Raw genomic sequence first — 27,086 nt, forward strand, 5'->3', positions numbered from 1 at the left:
TTTTTTCTTCGATAGAAAGCAGATATGATTTCTGAACCATTACTTACACTAAGTGATAATTTCCTCCATCGCTATTTCTAGTTTTTGATGCCTTCGAAATTATGTTTCGTAAGTTATATGGGGGAGGCAGCGATCATTCATCTGGAACTGTAGTGCCATTAAAGTGTACAGCAGAGAGGAAAACCATTTAGCTGTCCAATCTCTTTGCTTGGTCCAAAATTAATCCCACTGCCTGCTTTCTCCACATAGCTCTGTATTCATCTGCTTCAATTATCTAGTAATTTTCCCTTTAAAAGATGCACTGTCTCTTCCCTGTTCCATGATCCAACATTTCCCATAACTTCTTTCCTCACTCATGCTGATAATTTTAAATTGATGATCCCTCATTATTGATTTCCCAACCAGAGAAGGTCATCTTTTCCTATTCACTCTATCAAAACCCTTTATAATTCTAAAAACCTCTACTAAATCTCATCATAGCCTTCCTTGCTCTGGTGCAAATAATCCCAGTATCTCAAGTCTCGCATCATGACTATAGCTTCTTATCCCTGCGATCATCCTAATGAATCCATGGCTTTAAATGTCCTTTCTGTAACAGAACGGCCAAAACTCCACACCGTACGGAATATTATCTGATACAAATTGATCATAAGCTCTGATTTTTCATTCCATGCCCCTATTTATAATATCCAAAATGTGAATAGCATCTGTCATGAATGAATCTACCTGCACGTTTATTTTCATGGAACTCTGGGGCCGAAATTGCTCCTTTTTATGGCTCTAGGAGACGCTAACATGGTGCAAATGATTTATCGTCCGGGGGGCGGGTGGCGGAAACGTTCCACCCAGAATTACCCCTGGAATGCCTCGGGCGAAAACAGGTTTGCGCTGCGTCCCTTACTTTTCGCCCCGGGCGGAAGTGCACACAGCGATGATTTCATCACTGTGTGCGCCGATCCTTTTGTGCCCCGCGGAGGAAATTGCCCCGCGGGACGTGAGTTTGGTGTGGGGCGATATCAATGACAGATTCGCAGGTCGAGAAACTGTCATGGCTGGGGCGCCCCGGTCGCTCTTAAAGGGGAGGGCCTTGTGCCGTGGCCACCATCTTGTTTTTGCCGGCCGACTTTGCAGTCGACCTGACAATAGCAGCCACTAGTTCAGCTGGGCCGCCAATATGCAGCTCGGTCCCCCCCCCACACCCCCACCCCCGTCCGAAACCCTCCCTGGTGACCCCCCAGTGGGCGACAGGAAAACGGCTGCAGTGTTCGCTGATAGCAAAATCTGGGCCAATAAAACATTTTGGGTTGTGCAACTTTAAAATGAAGTGTTGAATTCTTTATACATTCTTCTTGTAAGTACAAGGGAAATCAGAAATGTTAGCTTTTACAGAAGAGTTGGTCAGTTCTTATAAATGCAACTCTTTCTTTATCGCATAGCTAACAGGTAAATGAATATAGGTTGTAAAATTTAGCCTTAACTAATGAATCACTCTTAAGGTTATAAGAAAGCATGACTAGTATATTTGTGTGTCTGGGTAGCGCTTCATTAATTCAGTTTTGGCAGATACACTTCCTTGTGTGGTTCTGTCTTCCTTCATTAACATTATAATTCCAGTAATCCATGATTCAAGATAAAATTAGTGAGCATTGCGAAATGCATGACTGTATAGATAAAAGGAATACAAAACATTTTTGAAAGACACTTAATAAGGTGATATCATGATGTTTTTAGCAAACATTCAGGCACATAATAGAAGAGGAACTGTAACAGCATGGATAGAAAGTCGGTTGATGGCCAGGAACCAAAGGGTTAAGGTTAATGGGTATTGCTGAGATTTGTGAAAAGTTGGGGTCCACTTTTGTGTTTTTTTCTCTCTATATGATTTGGACTTGGTCATAGGGAGCACAATATTTAAATTCGCAGACTACACAAAGACAGGGGGGTTCAGCACAAAACGTTAAAAACTGCAGAAGACTTGGGCAGATTAGTGGAATGGACAGATAGATGATAATCTAATTTAATATAGACAAATGTGAAGGAATGCATTTTGAGGGGAAAAACAGGGATTGAAGGGTGTGGTGTGTGTGATGAAAGACTGACACCTAGGAGTGCAAATACATAGGGATGAAATTGGGGTGCACAATTTGAATTAAATGAATATTTAGCGCCTGGTGAGATGGGCCGTTAAATGTCGCTGAATTGAGGTCTTTTTCTGAAATAAAATGTGCGGGGTGGTATCGAAGGCGTGATTCATCACAACGTCCCTAACCTTCTTTTAAAGGGGAGGGCCGCTGTAAACTTTGCAGCTGCATTCCTGGCACCCACTGGGCTTCCCCCCCAGCCTCACACGGAAATCTGTTTCCTACTCTAAGTGATAGGATCCCCTCCCCCCGCAATCAGAACCTCCCGCGATCAACGAATTGCCTGTGATCACAGAGTCCTCCCTGGCAGCGGGTTGGCTGCTTGCTCCCCACCCCCACCCCCCCCACATCCCCGCCCCCGGTCACACCTGCGAAAGGTGAAAGTGGGCAGGTTGGGGTCAGGTTTTACATTTGCACATCTTTCACTTTCCCCCCACGCCACCTACTCACCTGTTCTTGCCTCTGAAAATTCCAGCCTCAATGCAAATTAACCATATTATCCACTAATTAGTCCATTTTAAGTTTTGATTCAACAACAACTTGCATTTTTATAGCACTTTCAACATAGCAAAATGTTCCATGCTGCTTCACAGGAGCATAAATCAGACAGATATTGAAACCAAGCCAAAAGGAGATATTGGGACATTCTTGCAAAATCTTAGTCAAAGAGGTAGGTTTTAAGGAGGGTCTTAAAGGACGAGAGAGAGGTGGAGAGGCAGAGAGGCTTAGGGAGGGACTTCCAGAGCTTAGGGCAAGGCTGCCAATGGTGCGGTGAAGGAAGTGGGAATAGGACAAGAGGTCACATACAGATAGGATTTCACTTGTGATTGATTTGGGCTGTTTCAATGCTGTGACGGGAACCTAATTAGAGAGGTTCAAACAGGGAGCTGCGAGAAAGATGGGCACAGATTTGGGAGGCGACAGGACTGGAGAGGAAAAAGAGGCTGGAGATGGGAGAGTAGTTTGCAAGGACAGTGGGGTCAAGGGAGGGATTTTTGAGGAAGGGGTGATGACGACAGATTTGAAAGGGAGGGGGGAAAGTACTGAGGTGAGAGAACCGTTTTCTATCACTACACAAGGGTCTAGATAAAGTACATTTTCTATTAGTTGTATTTTAGCAGACCTCGGTCTCTGGAATTTTTTGTACCACATACTTTAAAGGCATAAAATGTTGATAAGATATTGTATGTTGCAATCAGAGATGAATGAACCACTATTGCTAGGATCTTTTCTTTAGGACAATGATCAATAACTATGCTTAGCAATTTCAAAAATAAACCGCAACATTGTAACTGTCCTCAATTGCTCATGTATGGCATTAGTGCTGCTGGCGGAGCAGCCTTTCCTTTCATTATTTTGTAAAATTAGGGACTATTGTTTCTTTTATTAAAATATCAATCAACCCATGATGGAAGGGGTGTACAGATTTGTTAAACATTAACATCTTGGATCATGTCCTGGCTTCAGTTTATTTTCAGATTGTGAATCAACTTCACAAATAATTGTCTCAGGTTTCTGCACAGGCTGCTAAGTGGAGAGCTCACTATAGCTTTCCAGCTAGGTAATGTCAAGTGAGAAGAGGATCTGGGACCAGACGAGGCCCTTCAAAGTAAGTTTTCTTTTTTACCTTCCTTGTGGGGCCAGGGGGGAGCAGGACTGCTTTGGTTGAGCCCACAGGTAAGTTTAGGCTGCCTTTGCTCCAGTCTCCCCTGCTTCCCTACCGTAAGACCTTTCCGACACCTACCTACAGGCCGGTGGGTGGATGGGCCACTCAATTTGCCACAGGCTAGCAGCTGCTTCCTGTCCGTTTCGAGGAGGAAGTCGATTGGCAGCATGTTAATGAGAGCCAAGGGTTAAAACACCCCCAGTTTGTTTTATGCTGCTACCTGCCGCACACTCGCCCAGAGTTACAGGCCCCAATATTAACACGAAGGCAGCTTCCAAGCGGGGGCGGGGGTTGTGGAATTGTGTGGAGGAATTCCGAAACTGAGCGGTTCAGAATTGGCAATCACAACTGAATTGTATTAATTAATGTTGACTTCTGGATTTTGCGTCTCCAAGCTGCGCCGCGAATGTGATGTGCACCGGTATGGCATAATCCCAGCTGTATTTAAAGGGACAGTGCGCAAATGGAAATTGGAGGTGTTCAGGATGGATGGTGGACATAGAACAAAAACAGCAGCCACATTTAATGACACCTCGCTGGAATCTCTGTTGGGTGCAGTCAGGAGGAGGATGGACATACTTTTCCCCAGCATTGGGAGGAAGAAACCGGCTGCTCTCACCAAAAAGGTGCCGTTGGAGGTAGCGGAGGTGAGTAGTAGGAGCGTTGCACCCAGGTCATGGATGCAATGTAGGAAGCGGTTTAATGAGTATGTTTGCTGATTCAACTACATCCTGTGCTTTAAGCCCACTCCCGCCCCATCACTTTAGTCTAGCTTGCTAAGCGTTCTCCATCACATCACTCCTCACACCCATTCAACCTTTCTGTTCACTTCATCACCTCCCAATTTATCCCTTCACCATTGCCACTCATGCCAATCCTTATGCAATGTGATGCAAGTGTCTCCGTCACCCTCACCAAATGCACTGCATCAATTGGGTAGATATCTCACCTTCACTCACATGTCTTTTTTTTCACCCCTTGGAGTTGGAGAGCACAGAACGCAAGGGACAGGTTCAGGACTGGAGTTGGACTGCCACAAATACTCTAGCTCACTGATGCAGAGTAGGCGGCCCTGGAGAAAAGTGGCACATCTGTGTCCCTCTCAGTCGGAGGGAGCTCGCAGATAGCTGGTGACAGAATTACAAATATCTCTGATACACTTATGCCGATTTCATTTCATCAATGATTGGACTAGGAGAAGACCAAGTATGATGATTGCCAAGATTGTGACTTTGCTACAACTAAATCATATCCCTTTCTTTTGTCTTCCCAGGCCTTCACACATACAGTAAGTGTTGCAGTACATCCATGAGGATGATTCCTTAGAGGATCTCATTCCTTCTGAGGGTACACCGTCACAGGTCATACAGCCATGCACCAGCGCAAATACCTGCATTTTGGTAGGTTCAGTTAGAGAGTTAGTTGAGTTTTCACCTAGTGATTCACACCTCCTAAGGGAGTCCAAGCAGACACAGGTGGCAAGCACAGGTGTGGAGAGTCTGCATCGGGGGGTGGGGAGCAATCCTCTTCAAACTCTACACAGATGCTGAACCCTGGGGGCTATCTTTGAGAAGTAGTGCCAGAGATGCATCAGCAACTTAGCCAAGTACTGACAGACACTCCACACTAGCGGAGAGGATGGAGGAGTCCAAATCATTCGCTGGCTGATTGTTCCAGTTCCCTGCGTGAGCAATGTCAGCTATGGAGTCAGAGACTGCCTGCATGGAGCTTCAAGCTCACATCTCAAATGAGTCCATGCAGGCCACGACCACATCAATGCAGACTTTGGATGGCACCTCGTCTGCCACCTTAAACAGGATGACAGATAGCTTATCTGTAGCCTTACAACGTGTCACTGATCTTCAGCAATCTGATCTTCAGCAGACTGGTGGGAATGATGTGGCACTGGCCCAGGAGAGAGATGATGGTGAAAGGGGACTTGGATGTGGGAACTCCAATCAAAGTGTTTCCACTTCTCATCGTTGCCCAACCCAGTCCTCAGCCGAGTGCAGGTGAAGCAGTCTTTGGTGGGCAAGGCTCAAAATCATCTCAGCAGTCAGGGCAGAGATCTGAGCAGTCTGCCTCTACCTCTGCTGAAGCCACAGAGGTTGCACCATGTAGAAGCAGTAGGAAGCGTAAATTGAAGAAATTGTAATTCACCAAGGCTCTGCATATGGGTGTTTGACAAAATGTTATGTTAAGTTTCCTTTTTTTTTTACAATGCCACATAAAAATTTATTGATTAGCACCACTTCCATGTCATGCTCATTATTGCATCCCAAGTGTCAACTTGCCCTTTTACTTGTTTCTTGATAAATGTCAATACATGACGGGGCCCATTGGGTGGATGTGCAATGGGTGGATGTGTGGTTGAAGGACTGTTTAGTGCAAAGTCCTGGTGGCAGGATTTCATTTCTTATGTTTCACACTAGGTGAACCTTCATATTAAGGTATTCTGGCCAGCAATGTAAGTGACTGGTCTGGTGGTGGGTCATTAACGTCTCCCAAGATCGTTAATTGAGTCAATAAGTTCCTGCCCAATTATGAAATCCCCGACTTCGGCGTGTCGATATCTCACTGGCATCCAAGCACGCCTCCGTTAAACCCGGAAGTGGGTATGTTGGAGTCGGGTTGCTCTCCCGCTCTAAAAATCACAAATTTTCATTCCCCCCATTCTCCCGCTCCCAACCCACCTGTTCTTGGGATTAAAATTCTCCCCAAGATCTCTGACCCACATCTAATTTGACTCTCCAACTCCCATGATTCAGGATTCGCATTTCAGCACAAGTACAACACTGGCATTACGTTATAGTCTTGCTAACATACAGCTCCATCTGCAAACGCCCAGAAAATTGGTCATACATCAGAACAGAAACAGAAGCCCTATTGTATTTTGATGAAGTTTATTAATCACTCAAGTAGTACACAGATAAGTACTGTATGTGCACATTTCTTTCTAAACAAATAGGCTGTGACAGATAATTCTTTAGCCAGGTAAATTGTAATTGGTCCAGTTTCTGTTATCTGGAATTCTGGTGCTGGAAAGGGGACAAGAAAAACATCCAACGGCTTAACATAAAAACTTGCAATGCCTATATTACAAAATATAATCTAGAATGCCATACTAAATCAGCTTTTTTTATTATTCGTTCATGGGATGTGGGAGTCACTGGCAAGGCCAGCATTTCTTGCCCATCTCTAATTGCCCTCGAGAAGGTGGTGGTGAGCCATGATCCTGCCCATCGGATCCACCACAGACCCAATCCACTTCCGGACCGGTGGCAAGCAGGGCTGTGTCATCGCACCAACGCTCTTCTCAATCTTCCTTGCTGCAATGCTACATCTCACTCTCAACAAGCTCCCCGCTGGAGTGGAACTAAACTATAGAACCAATGGGAACCTGTTCAACCTTCGCCACCCCCAGACTAGATCCAAGGTCGCCCCATCCTCTGGCATCGAACTACAGTATGCAGGTGACGCTTGCGTCTGTGCACAGAGGCCGAAATCCAAACTATCGTCAACACCTTCACCGAGGCATACGAAAGTGTTATGTATGCAATAAAAGTTCAAACTGAGCACTGATTAACTAAGCAAGGTACAACCTTGGCTCTGCTTTATTTAGGCCCAAAGTGCCTGACTCAAAATGGCTGGCCTTTTATACCTGAGCAGCACCATGTGCGTGCTGCTCAGTAGCCTCCAACAATGACGCCATCTGGTGGCTACAAACAGAATGTATATACATGACAATACCCGCCTCTGAGTCTTTCACAGGTTGAGATGGTCCAGTGCTTTGCGCTCCCAGGTTGACCATCTCGGTTCGATTCCAGCCTTGGGTGAGTGTGCGGGGTCTGTTGTGGCTGATTGCTGGTGACTGACTTGTTGGGGTGGCGTTGGCCATGTCAGGAACTGCAAGTCCATTTTTATTGAACAGGTCAGTGATGGAAATTCCGGGTTTACTGATGACCCTCGAGTCCTCTGAAGACTGCTAGTCTTCATCGACGGTTTTTTCGTCCGACTTCTCTGGCTTGTCTGTGTGCCTCAGCTTTGTCTGATCCATGTGTTTCCTGCAAGTTTGCCCATTCTTGAGCTTAATAACGAATACTCTGTTGTCCTCCTTGGGCATGACCGTACCAGCGATCCATTTAGGACCCTGACCATAGTTCAACACATATACAGGATCATTAACAGAAATCTCGCGTGACACAGTTGCACGATCGTGGTACCCTTGTTGACTTTGTCTTCTGTATTCAACATGATTATTTAAATCCGGGTATACCAGAGATAGCTTGGTCTCAAGACCTCTTTTCATCATAGGTTCTGCAGGCGAGACCCCTGTGAGTGTGTGGGGTCTTGTCCTGTAACTCAGCAGTACGCAGAACAAGCGGGTCTGCAGTGACCCTTGCAGACTCCTCATGCTTTGCTTGATAATTTGTACTGCATGTTCAGCTTGCCTGTTGGATGCAGGCTTGAATGGTGCTGACCTTACATGTTTTATGCCATTAAGTTTCACAAACTCCTGAAACTCCTGACTGATGAAGCATGACCCATTGTCGCTCACTACTATGTCAGGCAGACCATGTGTCGCGAACACGATTTTCTATGGTTGCCACGGACGTGCTGGATGACATGATTATGCATTCTATCCACTTCGAATAAGCGTCCACCGCCATTAAAAACATCTTGCCCAGGAAGGGGCCTGCAAAATCTACCTGGATCCTGGACCAAGGTTTGGATGGCCACGACCACAGACTCAGCGGCGATTCCGCTGGTGCTTTGCTCAGCTGCATGCAAGTGTTGCACTGATGCACGCATGCTTCCAGCTCGGAATCAATTCCTCGCCACCATACATGGGACCTGGCGATGGCCTTTATCATTACTATACCCAGATGTGTGCTGTGTAACTCACGCACAAACTTCTCTCTCCCCCTTTCTTGGGCATTACAATGTGATTGCCCCACAATATGCAATCTGCTTGAATAGACAGTTCATCCATACGACCAATGTACGGTTTAGCTTCCTCGCACATTTTCTTAGGTATGGCAGACCAATCCCCTTTGAGGATGCAACCCTTTTACCACCGATAAAATCGGGTCCTGGCTGGTCCAGGTCTTAACGTGTTGAGCCGTGACAGGAGTACCTTCACTCTCAAAAGCATCCATGATTAACATTAGATCTGCCGGTTGTGGCGTTTCTACCTCTGGTGTGGGCAACCGGCTCAAAGCATCGGCACAATTCTCTGTGCCAGGTCTGTGGCGAATGACAATCATAGGCAGATAATGTCAGCGCCCACCTTTGGATGCGGAATGAAGCGTTGGTATTGATAACTTTGCTCTCGGAACACAATGAAATGAGCGGCTTGTGATCAATCTCTAATTCGAACCTCAGACTGAACAGGTATTGATGCATCTTCGTAACACCGTACACACACACTAAGGTTTCTTTTTCTACCATGCTGTTTCCGCTTTAGACAAACTTTTGGATCATACGCGACAAGTTGAAATTTCCCCGTATCATTGCATACTCCAACAAACCAACCAATTCCATATGACGATGCGTCACAGGCCAAAATGAAATGTTTACTTGGGTCATAATGTACCAGCAGCTTGTTCGAGCAAAGCAGATTGGTGGTGTTATGTCTATAGTGTACTTATGAATGACTCCACAAGGCAATGTGTTGAACTTGAACTGTAGTGATCTTGGTTCTTTATTCCAAACTCAAGAGTGCTGTGCAAGCATAGTGTGTAGCCTTTTATACAGGGCCCTGCCACCAGGGCAGGAAACCCCCGGTCTTCACCAGTTGCACCCTCTAGTGGTGCCAGCATGTATGTACACGGTGTGAATCTTATTGAGAGTACATCAGGTAAACAAGTCTCCATCTTATACAATATCACAGTGATTACACAGTGTACAACCATCGTCAACATAGACAACAGGTGGCTTTCTCAAAGGCTCTGTCTTGCGATGCGCCCCATACCCAGTTGTCGCCTTTTCTCAATAGCACGTGCAGTGGTTCTAGTAAGGTACTCAATTTAGGTAGGAAGTTACCAAAGTAGTTGAGTAGACCCAGGAATGAATGCAGCTCTGTCACATGCTGCGGCTTGGGTGCATTCTAGATGGCATCAGACCTACTGACATGAAAACCAAGGCCATCAGCGGCGATTTTCCTCCCGGGGAATTCGACCTCCAGTGCCATGAAGATGCACTTTGAGCATTTCAGTCCAAGTCCCACTCTGTCCAAACGCACTAGTACCTCTTCCAGGTTGTTCAGATGTTCCTTGGAGTCACGACCGGTGATCAGGATGTCATCTTGGAACACGACGGTTCTGGGAACGGACTTCAGTAGACTTTCCATATTCCTCTGGAATATTGCTGCAGCCGGGCGAATTCCGAAAGAGCACCTGTGGTAAGTAAACAGTCCTTTGTGTGTGTTAATGCATGCAAGTCTCTTTGATGTCTCGACCAACTCCTGTGTCATATAGGCTGATGTCAAGTCCAGTTTTGTGAATGACTTCCCTCCGGCTAGCGTCGCAAACAAGTCATCAGCCTTCGATAACAGGTACTGATCTTTTTTCGAAACCCTGTTGATTGTAGCCTTGTAGTCTCCACAGATTCTGACTGTGCCATCACTTTTCAGCTCAGGAACAATGGGGCTGGCCCATTCATTAAATTCGACTGGTGATATGATCCCTACACGCTGGAGTATGTCCATTTCAATTTCGACCTTCTCCCTCATCATATACGGCACTGCCCGAGCTTTATGATGGATGGGTCTTGCACGTGGATCTGCACCTTGGCTTCCGTGAAGTTGCCGATACTTGGTTCGAACAGCGAGGGGGACTTGCTCAATACTTGGGCACATGTATCTTCCTCCGATGACAACGCCTTTATGTCGTTCCAATCGCATCTGATTTTCTCCAACCAGCCCCTGCCGAGCAGCATTGGGCCACAGCGGTAACTCGTGAACCGCACCGTTTTATAACTTGTGCACTGCCAATCACCTTTATCAGTTCTTTGGTGTACATGCGCAGCTTAGCGTTAACAGGGCTCAGCCTGGGCCTCACAGTCTTAGTATCCCACAGCGTATAAAATGCCCTCTCGTTCATGATCGATTGACTCACCCCAGTGTCCAGTTCCATCGATACCGATATCCCATTAAACTTCACATTAATCAAAATTGGTTTACTCTTGGTTATGAAGGAGTACTCCTCCTCTGGCATCTCGGATTGTGTATCCGGATCCATGCTAGTCTGACTCTCATCCTCCACATGGTGGGTCGTTGCTCATCTGTGAACACTTGCGCTGGAGATGCCCCACTCTCAGCCAGCCTTTGCAACTATATTGCTTAAATCGGCACTGCCCGAGCTGGCGGACTTTGAGCAGCCACAGGTTTTGCGAACGCAGCCGGATAGGCCCTGCCATGTGCCGCTCTGCCGAACGCCGAATCAATCGCATTTACAGCACTTGCCAAGGTTCGGTTCATCACCGCTATTTGCTTTAGACTCCTGTCCGTCGTCATACATGACTGAGCGATCTGGATGGCCCTTTTTAAATCTAACTCCTCCACTGCCAGATGTTTGTGCAGGATCACCTCGTGGTTGATATCGATAACAAAGAAGTCCCGCAGCATGTCTGCCAACACCGTCCCGAACTTGCACAGTCCCGCTAGATGTCTCAGGTCGGCAATGAATTCCGCCGCGCTCTGGCCCTCCGATCGAACGTATGTATAAAATCTGTATCTCGAGATGGTGATGCCGTCGTCTGGCTTGAGGTGCTCCCGTACCAATGTACACAATTCCTCATACGTTTTCTCTGTTGGATCACTAAGCATGAGACCTTTGAACCGCACACAGTGAGGAACACGGCCCGAAGCCGATCTGTATCGTCGACCCCCTTCATTTTGTTGACCACGAAGTACTGGTTCAAATGGCTCACAAATTCTGCCCAAACTTCCCCCTCCACGAATCACTCTAAAAATCCAATCGTGCTCATTTGCAAAAAAGGTTCTTGTATTCTCGTCGCCAAATGTTATGTATGCAATATAGGTTCAAACTGAGTACTGATTACCTAAGCAAGGTACAATCTTGGCTCTGCTTTATTTAGGCCCAAAGTGCCTGACTCTCAAAATGGCTGGCCTTTTATACCTGAACAGCACCATGTGCGTGCTTGCTCAGTGGCCTCCAACAATGATGGCATCTGGTGGCTATAAACAGAATGTACATACATGACAGAAAGCATGGGCCTTACACTAAACATCCATAAGACAAAGGTACTCCACCAACCCGACCCCACCACACAGCACTGCCACCCCGCCCCCCCCGTTCATCAAAATCCACGGCGTGATCTTGGACAATGTGGACCATTTTCCATACCTCGGGAGCCTACTGTCAGCAAGGGCAGACATCGACGATGAGGTCCAACACCACCTCCAGTGTGCTAGCATAGCCTTCAATCGCCTAAGGGAGTGCTTGAAGACCAGGACCTCAAATCTGGCACCAAGTTTATAGTCTACAGGGTAGTAGTGATACGCCTATATGGCTCAGAGACGTGGACTATATACAGCAGACATCTCAAAGTACTGGAGAAGTACCACCAGCGCTGCCTCCGCAAGAGCCTGCAGATCCACTGGGAGGATAGACACACCGTCAGTGTTCTCGCTCAGGCCAACATCCCCAGCATTGAAGCACTGACCACGCTCGACCAGCTCCGTTGGATGGGCCACATCATCTGCATGCCCGACACAAGACTCCCATAGCAAGTGCTCTACTTGGAACTCCTACATGGCAAGCTAGCCCTAGGTGGGCAGAGGAAACATTTCAAGGACATCCTCAAGACCTCCTTGATAAAGTACAACATCCCCACCGGCACCTGGGAATCGCTGGCCTAAGAGCGGCCAAAGTGGAGGAAGAGCATCCGGGAGGGCGCTGAGCACCTCGAGTCTCGTCGCCAAGAGCACGCAGAAATCAAGTGCGTGCGGCAAACCAGGCTCCCCACCACTTCAACCTTCATTCCTTCAACCACTGTCTGTCCCACCTGTGACAGAGACTGTAATTCCTGCATTGGACTGTATAGCCACCTGAAAACTCACTTTTAGAGTGGAAACAAGTCTTCCTCGAATTCGAGGGACTGCCTCTGATGATGATGACTCATCCAGGCAAGTGGAGAGTATTCCATCACTTTCCTGACTTGTACCTTGTAGATGGTGGAAAGGCTTTGGGGCGTCAGGAGGTGAGACACTCGCCGCAGAATACCCAGCCTCTGACCTGCTCTTGTATTTATGTAGTTGGTCCAGTTAAGTTTCTGGACAGGCTGGTCCAGTTAAATTAGGCATTACCCAAAATATAAACTCAGGATAAAAGGATGACAAAACAGTGGTGTTAACTTGAAAATTCAGGATAAGCTGAAAATTTTAAAAGGGAAGCTTTTCTTTTCCTCGTTCTTCCTACTTTACGCCGCATTCGCTGCCTCGCAGACCCTTGTCCATGCTGCTCAGATCTGTCTGCATGTGCATTTTATACGTGTGCCCTTCCTCTGTGGGCAAGTGTGCCGTTCCTATATAGCACTTGCTTCTGAAATTTGATTGCACAGGGTTATCACAGGGAATAAACTGCTTCCCATCACTGTGTTCTGATATATTATGGTACCAATATGCCGTGCCACTACGGAAGCTTGTTTCCAGTCCTTCAGACCAATCCTTCTGCGTTGGCTACCATTGGCTGGAATTGACACTGAATACTTAAAATAAAGAATGAAAAACCAAGGCTAAATGACGAAGTGCTGTGCCAGAAAGACATCTAAATCGATGAAGTAAAACAATAAAAGGAGATAAAGATTGGTGCTGTTAAAGTCGGCAGGGTTTACGGGAAACCCGTTCTCCCAGGCTTCCCGCCCACATCAGCACTCCACCACCCCCCCACCCCCCCACCATCCTGCCTTCCCCATGAAAATCCAGCCCAATGTTTCAAGAACTGGCATCAGAACTGGCAAATGTAACAGGTTTTAAGCAAGAACAGAGGCAGGGAAAGGGGGCAGGGGAAGAAAGAACAAAAAGGGAAGGTCTGTGATAGGGTGGAAGGCAGGAGAGATTAAATGACAAAAGGGAAGATGGGGCAAGGCAAAAGGGGGTGGTAATGGGACAAGTAAAAAAACAAAAGATTGGTCCAGAGGAGCTGTAAATGGCAACAGCTGAATCATTACTAGCTTCTGTTGTCCAAAAAAGATGGCCGCTGTAGTTATGATGCTGCGGTTCCAGCATCCATAATATTTTGCTTTTGTTTTAGTGTTACACAAGGCATCCTTAAATTCCTACAGTTAATTTGAATATATCAAGCCATCTAACCATACATGCACCTTGCCCACCCAACGCTAACTCAATAGGCACACAACAAACAAGACAATCTCATACATACAGTTATGATCTCTTAAAAGAGCAAAGACAATATTATGAGATTGCTTATTTAAGTTCAAAGCTTAATCCACACCAATCTCTTCCTAACCACTTTGCTGTTCATCACTATGGTATTGACCTCCAAATGAACATTCTAGAATTGCTTAGAAAAAAGTCAAGAAACCAAACATAAAACTGCCAGGTGAGATTCTAAGGCAACCACTGAAACATATTTTAATATATTTAACATGATATGTTGACAGGGTGAGATGAAGGTGGTGGGAGGTAGACATGTTGGGCTGAATTGCCTGTTTCTGTGCTGTAAATACCATGTAATATTATGTAATATAGAGCCCATGTAAATGATTTTTTGCAATGGAAGTTTGTCGGAAAAAAAGGATCAAGGTTGTTAATGATCTTATTTAACATATTGGCACCAATAGAATAAAGGGAGGCAAGAAGGGGTGGAATAAAATGATAGAAAAGTGATTTTAGCAATCAATGATGAATGAAAGCCTCTTTTAATGTCTGTTTATCACTGCAAACTTTTTGTTTCATGGTTTGGCTGACCTTGTGCAGATATTTTAAGACACGTGGTTCAATATCATTACCCGTTAAAATGCTCTGGCTGGACGACAGAAAGAAAGCCGTAGATTTTTAGTCAAGCAGGGAAAACAAATTTCATCTTGAAAAATCAGTACTAAGCTATCAAATGGAACATTAGTTGACAGCTAAATCAGATAAATTTGGTCTGACTGATTTTTTTCCTGGCCCAAAGCTGCACTCAGCTTCAATATATTAGATATGACCTTAACCTGTTTGCTTCCTGTTGCTCCTTTACTATAATTATAAATTCTTGCATTTATATAAATATCTTTAATGTGGAGGAAAACAGCCAAATGCACTTAACAGTGGTCCAATCAGACACAAATGGGCACTGAACAAAAGCAGGTGATATAAAAAGGATAGAGGCATTGAAGATGGCGCAAGAAAGATTTACAAGGATGATAACAGAACTAAGAGGATAAACTTATCAAGAAAGGCTGACCAGGCTGGGACTTTTCTCTACATAACAGAAGGCTGAGGGGTGACTTGATTTGAAAGGGTTTGATAGTGTAGATGTAGAGAAATGGTTTCCACTTGTGGAGACGTCTAAAACCAGAGGTCGGAAATATAAGATAGTCACTAAAATATCCAATAGGGAATTCACAAGAAACCGCTTTACCCAGAGAGTGGTCAGAATGTGGAACGCACTACCACAAGGAGCAGTTGAGACAAATAGCATAGAAGCATTTAACGGGAAGCTAGAAATGCACGAGAGAGAAAGGAGTAGCAGGTTATACTGATGGGGTTAGATGAAGTGAGATGAGAGCATAAACATCGCATAGACTAGTTGGGCCAACTGACCTGTTTCTGTGCTGCAGACTCGATGTAACGCGATGACAAGAATGGCGAGGTGGGTTTTAAGGGGGTGGGGGGGTCTTAAAAGGAGGAGAGGGAGGTAGAGAGGCAGAAGGCTTTAGGGAGGTAATTCCAGAACGTGAGGCCTAAATGGCTGAAGGCACAGGTATCAATGGTGGGGGGAAATCGAGGTGGTGGGGGAGGGGGCGGAGAATGCATCAAAGGCCAGATTCAGAGTAAGAGAGATTTTGGGGCTAGAGGAAGTGAGAGCGATAGGAAGGGACAAGGCCATGTGGAGATTTAAACAGAAGGATGAGAATTTTAAATTGGAAGTTTGGGGATCGAGAGCCAATGTAGGCCAGCAAGGACAGGGATGAGAGGTGAGTGGAATCTGGTGCAAGGTAGGATATGGTCAACAGAGTCTTGGATAAGCCGAAATTTATGGAAGGTGGATCATGGGAGACCAGCCACGAGGGCATTGTAATAGTCGACTTTGAAGGTGACAAAGGCATGGATAAAGTTTTTAGTGGCAGATGGGCTGAGGCAGGTAATACCATGGAGGTGGAAGTAGTCAGTCTTTGAGAGTACACAGTGTTGGAATCTCAGCTCGGGGTCGGAGATAGAAACATAGAAACATAGAAAATAGGTGCAGGAGTAGGCCATTCGGCCCTTCTAGCCTGCACCGCCATTCAATGAGTTCATGGCTGAACATGCAACTTCAGTACCCCATTCCTGCTTTCTCGCCATACCCCTTGATCCCCCCAGTAGTAAGGACTTCATCTAACTCCTTTTTGAATATATTTAGTGAATTGGCCTCAACAACTTTCTGTGATAGAGAATTCCACAGGTTCACCACTCTCTGGGTGAAGAAGTTTCTCCTCATCTCGGTCCTATATGGCTTACCCCTTATCCTTATACTGTGTCCCCTGGTTCTGGACTTCCCCAAAATTGGGAACATTCTTCCTGCATCTAACCTGTCTAACCCCGTCAGAATTTTAAACGTTTCTATGAGGTCCCCTCTCATTCTTCTGAACTCCAGTGAATACAAGCCCAGTTGATCCAGTCTTTCTTGATAGGTCAGTCCCGCCATCCCGGGAATCAGTCTGGTGAACCTTCGCTGCACTCCCTCAATAGCAAGAATGTCCTTCCTCAGGTTAGGAGACCAAAACTGTACACAATACTCCAGGTGTGGCCTCACCAAAGCCCTGTACAACTGTAGCAACACCTCCCTTTCCCTGTACTCAAATCCCCTCGCTATGAAGGCCAACATGCCATTTGCTTTCTTAACCGCCTGCCGTACCTGCATGCCAACCTTCAATGATGGTGCCGAGATTGTGAACAGTCTGGTTACGCCAAAGACAGTATGTGAGGAGGGGAATGGAATTGGTGGTGAGTGGCTTGTCTTATCAATATTTAAACTGGAGGAAACTGCATATCGAATAATCAGTCTTAAAACACAGGCAGTGGATGAGGTTGAGGGAGAAGACAAAGAGCTGGGTATCATCAATGAAAATGTGGAAGCTGATCCTCTATCTGCGGGTGATGTTGCTAAATGGTAACATGTAGAAGAGGAAGAAGAGGAGAGTTTTATATATGTATATTTGTATTTACTCTGTACAGCCAGAGGGTTCATAAGAACATAAGAATTAGGAACAGGAGTAGGCCATCTAGCCCCTCGAGCCTGCTCCGCCATTCAACAAGATCATGGCTGATCTGGCCGTGGACTCAGCTCCACTTACACGCCCGCTCCCTGTAACCTTTAATTCCCTTATTGATTAAAAATCTATCTATCTGTGACTTGAATACATTCAATGAGCTAGCCTCAACTGCTTCCTTGGGCAGAGAATTCCACAGATTCACAACCCTCTGGGAGAAGAAATTCCTTCTCAACTCGGTTTTAAATTGGCTCCCCTGTATTTTGAGGTTGTGCCCCCTAGTTCTAGTCTCCCCGACCAGTGGAAACAACCTCTCTGCCTCTATCTTGTCTATCCCTTTCATTATTTTAAATGTTTCTATAAGATCACCCCTCATCCTTCTGAACTCCAACAAGTAAAGACCCAGTCTACTCAATCTATCATCATAAGGTAACCCCCCTCATCTCCGGAATCAGCCTCGTGAATCGTCTCTGTACCCCCTCCAAAGCTAGTATATCCTTCCTTAAGTAAGGTGACCAAAACTGGACGCAGTACTCCAGGTGCGGCCTCACCAATACCCTGTATAGTTGCAGCAGGACCTCCCTGCTTTTGTACTCCATCCCTCTCGCAATGAAGGCCAACATTTCATTCGCCTTCCTGATTACCTGCTGCACCTGCAAACTAACTTTTTGGGATTCATGCACAAGGACCCCCAGGTCCCTCTGCACCGCAGCATGTTGTAATTTCTCCCCATTCAAATAATATTCCCTTTTACTTGGGAGCACAGGTATTTAAGGAGACGTCACAGGTTGGAGGGGCACTCTGGAGACCTGCAATAAAAGACTAAGGTCACACTTTACTTTGAGCTCACAGTATTCAGTCTGACTCTTTCTCCATACATAACAACTGCCGATGAGATATAGATAGCGAACCCAAAGATGCAGAGAACAGTGGGCATCCTGGAGAAATTCTCGGAGGGAGATGATTGGGAAACTTATGTGGAGCGACTCGACCAATACTTCTTGGCCAACGAGTTAGATGGGGAAGAGAGTGCTGCCAAACGAAGGGCGATCCTCCTCACCGTCTGTGGGGCACTAATGTATGGCCTCATGAAGAATCTGCTCACTCCAGTGAAACCCATGGAGAAATCGTACGACGATTTGTGCACACTGGTCCGAGAGCATTTGAACCCGAAGGAAAGCTTTCTGATGGCGAGGTACCAGTTCTACACCTACAAAAGATCTGAAGGCCAGGAAGTGGAGAGTTATGTCGCCGAGCTAAGACGCCTTGCATGACATTGCGAATTTGAAGGACATTTGGAGCACATGCTCAGAGACTTTTTCATACTTGGCATTGGCCATGAAACCATACTTCGCAAACTTTTGACTGTAGAGACTCCAACCTTGAGTAAGGCCATAGCGATAACCCAGGCGTTCATTGCCACCAGTGACAATTCGAAGCAAATCTCTCAGCACACAAGTGCTGCTACAAGTACTGTGAACAAAGTGATGGTGTTTTCAAATTGTAATGTACAGGGCAGGTCACCCATACCTGCAGCTACATGTCTGCAGATGTCTCAGAGTCCACCGTCAAGGGTGATGAATGCAAGACCATTAACACCTTGTTGGCGCTGCGGGGGTGATCATCGTTTCCATTCATGCCGATTCAAACAGTACGTTTGCAAGGGTTGTGGAACAATGGCACACTTCCATGAGTGTGTAGGCGAGCTGCTAAGCCTGTTAAACCTGAAAACCACCATGTTGCAGAGGAGGACAGATCCATGGAGGATCACGACGAACCAGAGCCTCAAAGCGAGGAGGCAGAGGTAAATGGGGTGCACACATTCACCACGAATTGTCCCCCAATAATGCTGAATGTTGAACTAAATGAACTCCCGGTGTCAATGGAGCTAGACACGGGCGCGAGCATGGGCCTGGGCAAAAAGACTTTCGATAGGTTGTGGTGCAACAAGGCCTCAAGGCCAGTCTTAACTCCAGTTCGCACGAAACTAAGAACTTACATGAAAGAACTGATTCCTGTAAATCGGCAGTGCTACCGTAAAGGTCTCCTACGATGGAGCGGTGCACAAGCTACCACTCTGGGTGGTACCGGGTGATGGTCCCATGCTGCTTGGCAGGAGCTGGCTGGGAAAGATATGCCGGAACTGGGACGACGTCCGTGTGCTCTCGTCCTCGGACGACACTTCGTGTGCCCAGGTCTTAAACAAGTTCCCTTCGCTGTTCGAACCAGGCATCGGGAAGTTCCAAGGAGCAAAAGTACAGATCCACCTAATTCCAGGGGCACGATCCATCCATCACAAGGCAAGAGCAGTACCGTACCTGATGAGAGAAAGGGTAAAGATCGAGCTACACCGGCTGCATAGAGGGGGCATTATTTCGCCGATCGAATTCAACGAGTGGACCAGCATGATCATTCCTGTCCTCAAGGGAGACGGCACCATCAGAATCTGTGGTGATTACAAAGTAACTATCAATCGTTTCTCCCAAGGCCGACGACCTCTTTGCAACGCTGGCAGGAGGAAAGACATTCACGAAGCTGGATCTGACTTCAGCCTACATGACGCAGAAACTGGAGGAATCATCTAAGGCCCTCACCTGCATCAACACGCACAAAGGTCTTTTTGTTTATAACAGATGCCCGTTTGGAATCTGATTGGCGGCAGCGATATTCAGAGAAATATGAAAAGTTTACTGAAGTCGGTCCCACACACCGTGGTCTTCCAGGACAACATCTTGGTCACAGGTCAGAACACAGTCGAGCATCTGCAGAACATGGAGGAGGTTCTTAGTCGACTCAACCGTGTGGGGCTCAGGTTAAAACGCTCAAAGGGCCTGAAATGTAGTTGCTGGGAAGGAGGATTGCGGCGGACAGCATCAGGCCCATCAACGCGAAGACGGAGGCAATCGAGAACATACCGAGGCCACAGAATGTGACAGAGCTGCAGGCGTTTCTGGGACTCCTGAACTACTTTGGTAACTTCTTACCGGGTCTCAGCACACTGTTAGAACCACTGCATGTCTTACTATGAAAAGGGGACGAATGGGTTTGGGGCAAAAGCCAAGAAATGCCTTTGTAAAAACGAGAAAATTGTTATGCTCAAACAAATTGCTTGTGTTGTATGATCCATGTAAGCGTTTGGTACTAGCATGTGATGCGTCGTCATATGGCGTCGGGTGTGTATTGCAACAACCAATGATTTTGGAAAACTGCAACCGGTTGCTTATGCATCCAGGAGTCTGTCTAAGGCTGAGAGAGCCGACAGCATGATTGAGAAAGAAGCGTTAGCGAGTGTCTATGGGGTAAAGAAAATGCATCAATACCTGTTTGGGCTAAAATTTCGAATTGGAAACGGACCATAAGCCACTTATATCCCTTTTCTCCGAGAGTAAAGTGATAAATACCAACGCATTGGCCCGCATCCAGAGATGGGCGCTCATGTTCTCCGCATACAACTACTCCATCCGCCACAGGCCAGGCACAGAAAGCAGCGCCGATGCTCTCAGTAGGCTGCTATTGCCCACCACGGGGGTGGAAATGGCGCAGCCCACAGATCTAGCCATGGTTATGGAAGTATTTGAGAGTGAGCAATCACCCGTCACTGCCCGGCAGATCAAAACCTGGACAAGCCAGGACCCCTTATTATCTCTAGTCAAAAGCTGTGTGCTTCACTGGAACTGGTTCAGTGTCCCAATGGAAATGCAGGAAGAGATAAAGCTGTTCCAGCGGCACAAAGATGAATGTCTATACAAGCAGACTGCCTTCTGTGGGGCAATCGAGTACTGGTCCCCAAGAAGGGCAGAGACACCTTCATCAATGACCTCCACAGCACCCACCCAGGAATCGTAATGATGAAAGCGATAGCCAGATCCCACGTGTGGTGGCCCAGTATCGATGCGGATTTAGAGTCCTGCGTTCACAGACGTAATACTTGCTCGCAGTTAAGCAATGTACCCAGGGAGGCGCCACTAAGTTTATGGTCTTGGCCCTCCAAACCGTGGTCTAGGGTGCACGTCGACTATGCAGGCCCGCTCTTGGGTAAAATGTTCCTTGTGGTTGTAGACGCGTTCTCCAAGTGGATTGAAAGTGAGATAATGTCGGCTAGCACGTCCGCTGCCACTACTGAAAGCCTGCGGGCCATGTTTACCACACATCGCCTTCCCGATGTCCTGGTGAGCGACAACGGGTCATGTTTTACCAGTGCTGAGTTCAAAGAATTCATGACTTGTAACGGGATCAAACATGTCACATCTGCCCTGCTTAAACCAGCGTCCAATGGTCAGGCAGAGAGGGCAGTGCAAACCATCAAGCAAGGCTTGAAGAGGGTAACTAAAGATTCACTGCAGACTCGCCTATCCTGAGTCCTGCTTAGCTACTGCTCGAGACCCCACTCACTCACTGGGATCCCGCCTGCTGAACTGCTCATGAAAAGAGCACTCAAGACAAGGCTCTCGTTAGTTCACCCTGATCTACATGAACAGGCAGCTTCAACAAAGTGCATACCATGATAGCGCAAAAACGCGAGATTGAAATCAATGATCCTGTATTTGTACTAAATTATGGACAAGGTCCTAAGTGGCTTCCCGGCACTGTCGTGGCCAAAGAGGGGAGCAAGGTGTTTCGGGTCAAACTTTCAAATGGACTCATTCACCGGAAACACTTGGACCAAATCAAACTCAGATTCACGGCCTATTCTGAGCAACACACCTTGGACCCTACCTTTTTTGATCCCAACATACACACCAGTGGCAACCGGCACAATGGATGACCATGAAGCAGAACCCATCATCCACAGCAGCCCAGCAGGGCCCAACACACCAGGCAGCCCAGCAAGGCCAGCGAGGGCCCAACAAATGATTCAACAACACCAGCTTTCATACCGAGACGATCAACCGGGGCAAGAAGGGCCCCAGATCGACTCACATTGTAAATAGTTACACTATTGACTTTGCGGGGGGAGTGTTGTTATATATGTATACTTGTATTTACTCTGTACAGCCATCAGAGGGCTCATCCCCTGGAGTCCCAAGGGATCCCATACCATAATCCCTTGGGAGCACAGGTATTTAAGGAGGCTTCATAGGTTGGTGAGGCACTCTAAAGACCTGCAATGAAAGACTAGGGTCACACTTTACTTTGAGTTCACAGTGTTCAGTCTGACTCTTTCTCCATACATAACAGAGAGAACCAAGAATAGATCCTTGGAAGAATCTGAGAGAGGGCAGAAATAGAAGCCATTGCTGGAGATGCTCTGGCTACAATCGGAAGGTAAGTTAAACAAGGGTAATCCCACTGAGGACAATAAAGGAAAAGCATTGAAGGTGGATGATGTGGTTGACCATGTCAAAGGCTGCAGAGAGGTTGAGCAGAACAAGAAGCGATTAGAAGACTACAATGGTAATAGCAATTTCATAATCCAAGGCCTACCTGCATAATACGGCCATCAGCAGTTCCCAGATTTGCAATAGTTATTTTTCCTTGAGTGAAAACTGCAATTGAAGTTAACAAGACATTTCGGAATTGCCCAAGGAACAGGTCCAGACGTTGTACAGGGGTTGTACTTTCCATCTGGAATCCATCACTGCTTCCTCCACAAAAAGTCTCCTTGGCTGATGAACTCTACAGGAAGAAAACAAAATTTGGAAAGCAATACTTCAATTAAGTTTACAATGACAATCAAAATTCTTCGTGCAAGGTGGCATGAGAGTATTACTTGCTATGCAAATGTTAGACCCTTAAGCAGATATTAGAATTTGGAGTTAAAATTATTTTAATCTTTGAAAAATATTTCAATCAATTCTTTTCTGTTCCCTCCTACAAATCATTATATGACTGCCCATGACAGAGGTGAAGGGATTGTGAATGCCTCCATTGCTCTTCATGTAAAAACATGGCCATTCTGATTTTACCTCCCATTAGCAAAGTGTGACAGCTTGTCCAACAACTTTTGTCTAAATCAAAAACCTGTCTGGAGAACACACATCAATCAAAGGTTAAAATCAAACATTGTGGCATGCCAAGTTTTAATGGTGCAAAAAATTTAAAGCTTGAAACCATTGCTAGGGATGTGTCAAGAACAACATAATTCTATTTAACTGCAATTCTTTTCTTTTGGAGAAATTAGGTTCGTAGCTTCTGAATTTCACCATTGTGGTGATGTCTATCCATAAAAGAGGTTTTAGACCATACATCGGTGAGCAAGTCTTTTCATTTATGTGACATTGTGCTCTCATGCAAGCTTCAATATCTCTTTACTACTCTCTGGCTGGGAGGGAACATAGGAACAGGGGTTGGCCATTTAGCCCCTCGAGCCTGTTCTGCCATTCACTCCATATACCCGCCTTTGCCCCATATCCACTTCCTTTGGGAGGAGTACGGCCCGCTGGGAGCAGGAAGTCCCGGCCCCAGAAGGTTACCGCCCCCATTCGGGGCGAAGGGAAATTTCTAGCCCTGTGTCTTCTGCCGCTCAGCCAATTTCCTAACCAGGTCACTAATCAGCCCTCAATTCCATGAGCTTCAACTTTAGCTAACAGTCTCTGATGAGGACTCTATCGAATGCCTTCTGGAACTTCATTTAAATAATATTAATAGACATTCTCATGTCCACTACTTTAGTCACCTCTTCAAAAAAATTCAATCAGGTTCGTCAGGCATGAAGCACATCGGAAACAATAATGCCAAAGACGGGCGCAGCTATGGTAGTCAAGGTGGAGGCAAAAGCTTGTACCATTATGCAGGATTATGGAAACAAGCTATATTTGAGGAATGCCAATAATACCAGATGCCATTATTCATTGTCTAATTTATTTTACAACCAGTTCAGATTCTGAATTCCACTACAAAGGTTAGCTTGAATATAGATTCTCCATTTACACTGACCTCTCATGTCATTTTTCCTTCAGGGATTCTGCATCAGTCAATTTTATTACCGTTAGACAGAGATTATTGGCAGTTGTTTTTTTTAAAAACAAAATTCTGGCAATAACTACAGCTCAGTAAGTGGAAGGCATTCAAACGGAAATTGCTAATGGTACGACCTCTCACCGAAACTTTCAAGGAAGAAGGAATGCATTTAATGGCTCAGTAAGAAAACTGAATATCCAGAGTGGAACTGAGCCTTAACGACCAGGAAGGTCAATCATTGGTACCTGTGGAATTAGCGGAGATGGTGACAGGGCAGTACAATTGGTCTCCGTCTTATCATGAAGAGAAAAATAAAAGAAACTGATGATATATTGACACCCACTGTTTTTGTGACTGGAAGGCTGTATCCAGTCGGGTTCTGCAGGGCTCTGTGCTGGGTCCCTTGCTTTTTGTGGTATATATGAATGACTTGAACTTAAATGTTGGGGGTATGATAAAGTTGTTTGCAGATGAAACTAAAATAGGCTGTGTGGTTGATAATGACGAAGAAAGCTGCGGACTGCAGGAAGATATCAATGAACTGGTCAGCTGAGCAGAACAGTGGCAAATGGAATTCACTCCAGATAAGTGTGAGGTAAGGCATTTGGGGAGGACTAACAAGGCAAGGTAATACATAGAAACATAGAAAATAGGTGCAGGAATAGGCCATCCGGCCCTTCGAGCCTGCACCACCATTCAATAAGATCATGGATGATTATTCCTTCAGTAACCCGTTCCTGCTTTCTCTCCATACCCCTTGATCCCTTTCGCCGCAAGGGCCATATCTAACTCCCTCTTGAATATATCCAATGAACTGACATCAACAACTCTCTGCGGTAGGGAATTCCATCGGTTAACAACTCTCTGAGTGAAGAAGTTTCTCCTCATCTCAGTCCTAAATGGCTTACCCCTTATCCTAAGACTATGTCCCCTGGTTCTGGACTTCCCCAACATCGGGAACATTCTTCCCGCATCTAACCTGTCCAGTCCCGTCAGAATTTTAAATGTTTCTATGAGATCCCCTCTCATCCTTCTAAACTCCAGTGAATACAGACCCAGTCGATCCAGTCTCTCCTCATATGTCAGTCCTGCCATCCCAGGAATCAGTCTGCTGAACCTCCGCTGCACTCCCTCAATAGCAAGAACGTCCTTCCTCAGATTAGGATACCAAAACTGAACACAATATTCCAGATGAGGCCTCACCAAGGCCCTGTACAACTGCAGTAAGACTTCCCTGCTCCTATACTCAAATCCCCTTGCTATGAAGACCAACATACCATTTGCCTTCTTCACCGCCTGCTGTACCTGCATGCCAACCTTCAATGACTGATGAATCATGACACCCAGTTCTCGCTGCACCTCCCCTTTTCTTAATCTGCCGCCATTCAGATAATATTCTGCCTTCGTGTTTTTGCCCCCAAAGTGGATAACCTCACATTTATCCACATTATACTGCATCTGCCATGTATTTGCCCACTCGCCTAACCTGTCCAAATCACCCTGCATCCTCACAGCTCACACCACCACCCAGTTTAGTGTCATCTGCAAACTTGGAAATATTACATTCAATTCCATCATCCAAATCATTAATATATATTGTAAAGAGCTGGGGTCCCAGCACTGAGCCCTGCGGCACTCCACTAGTCACTGCCTGTCATTCTGAAAACGACTCGTTAAACCCGACTCTCTGCTTCCTGTCTGCCAACCAGTTCTCTATCCACGTCAGTGCATTACCCCCAATACCATGTGCTTTGATTTTGCACACCAATCTCTTGTGTGGGACCTTGTCAAAAGCCTTTTGAAAGTCCAAATACATCACATCCACTGGTTCTCCCTTGTCCACTCTACTAGTGACATCCTCAAAAAATGTCAGAAGATTTGTCAAGCATGATTTCCCCTTCATAAATCCATGCTGACTTGGACCAAGCCTATCACTGCTTTCCAAATGTGCTGCTATTTCATCCTTAATGATTGATTCCAACATTTTCCCCACTACTGGTCTATAATTACCCATTTTCTTTCTCCCTCCATTTTTAAAAAGTAGTGTTACATTAGCAACCCTCTAGTCCATAGGAACTGATCCAGAGTCGATAGACTGTTGGAAAATTATCACCAATGCATCCACTATTTCTAGGGCCACTTCTTTAAGTACTCTGGGATGCAGACTATCAGGCCTTGGGGATTTATCGGCCTTCAATCCCATCAATTTCCCTAACACAATTTCCCGCCTAATAAGGATATCCTTCAGTTCCTCCTTCTCAGTAGACCTTCGGACCCCTAGTACATCGGGAAGGTTATTTGTGTCTTCCTTAGTGAAGACAGAACCAAAGTACTTGTTCAATTGGTCTGACATTTCTTTGTTCCCCATTATAAATTCACCCGAATCCGACTGCTAGGGACCAACGTTTGTCTTCACTAATCTTTTTCTCTTCACATATCTATAGAAGTTTTTGCAGTCATTTTTTATGTTTCCAGCAAGCTTCCTCCCGTACTCTATTTTCCCCCTCTTAATTAAACCCTTTTGTCCTCCTCCACTGTATTCTAAATTTCTCCCAGTCCTCCGGCTTACTACTTTTTCTGGCTAATTTGTATGCCTCTTCCTTGGATTTAACACCATCCTTAATTTCCCTTGTTAGCCACGGTTGAGCCACCTTCCCCGTTTTATTTTTACTCCAGACGGGGATGTACAATTGTTGAAGTTCGTCCATATGATCTTTAAATGTTTGCCATTGCCTATCCACCGTCAACCCTTCAAGTATCATTTGCCAGTCTAATCTAGCCAATTCGCGCCTCATACCATCAAAGTTACCTTTCCTTAAGTTCAGGACCCTAGTTTCTAAATTAACTTTGTCACTCCAGCTTAATAAAGAATTCTACCATATTATGGTCACTCTTCCCCAAGGGGCCTCGCACAAGATTGCTAATTAGTCCCTTCTCAT

General features: G+C 45.9%; 1 protein-coding gene across 4 annotated transcripts in view; it reads right to left on the reverse strand.

Annotated features, from left to right (window-relative positions):
• met (MET proto-oncogene, receptor tyrosine kinase) overlaps positions 1-27,086 on the reverse strand; it is a 130,780-nt gene that overhangs the window by 38,919 nt on the left and 64,775 nt on the right. For 3 of the 4 annotated variants that reach the window (XM_070900348.1, XM_070900347.1, XM_070900350.1), the window contains exon 3: positions 22,672-22,863. The exons of the other annotated variant lie outside the window; for it this stretch is intronic. In XM_070900348.1, coding sequence (XP_070756449.1) covers positions 22,672-22,863 — 192 coding nt within the window. The remainder of the gene's footprint in view (positions 1-22,671; positions 22,864-27,086) is intronic. 4 annotated transcript variants of the gene reach the window in all.

This window comes from Pristiophorus japonicus, chromosome 15, assembly GCF_044704955.1.
Source record: "Pristiophorus japonicus isolate sPriJap1 chromosome 15, sPriJap1.hap1, whole genome shotgun sequence".
NCBI classification, from domain to species: domain Eukaryota; kingdom Metazoa; phylum Chordata; class Chondrichthyes; family Pristiophoridae; genus Pristiophorus; species Pristiophorus japonicus.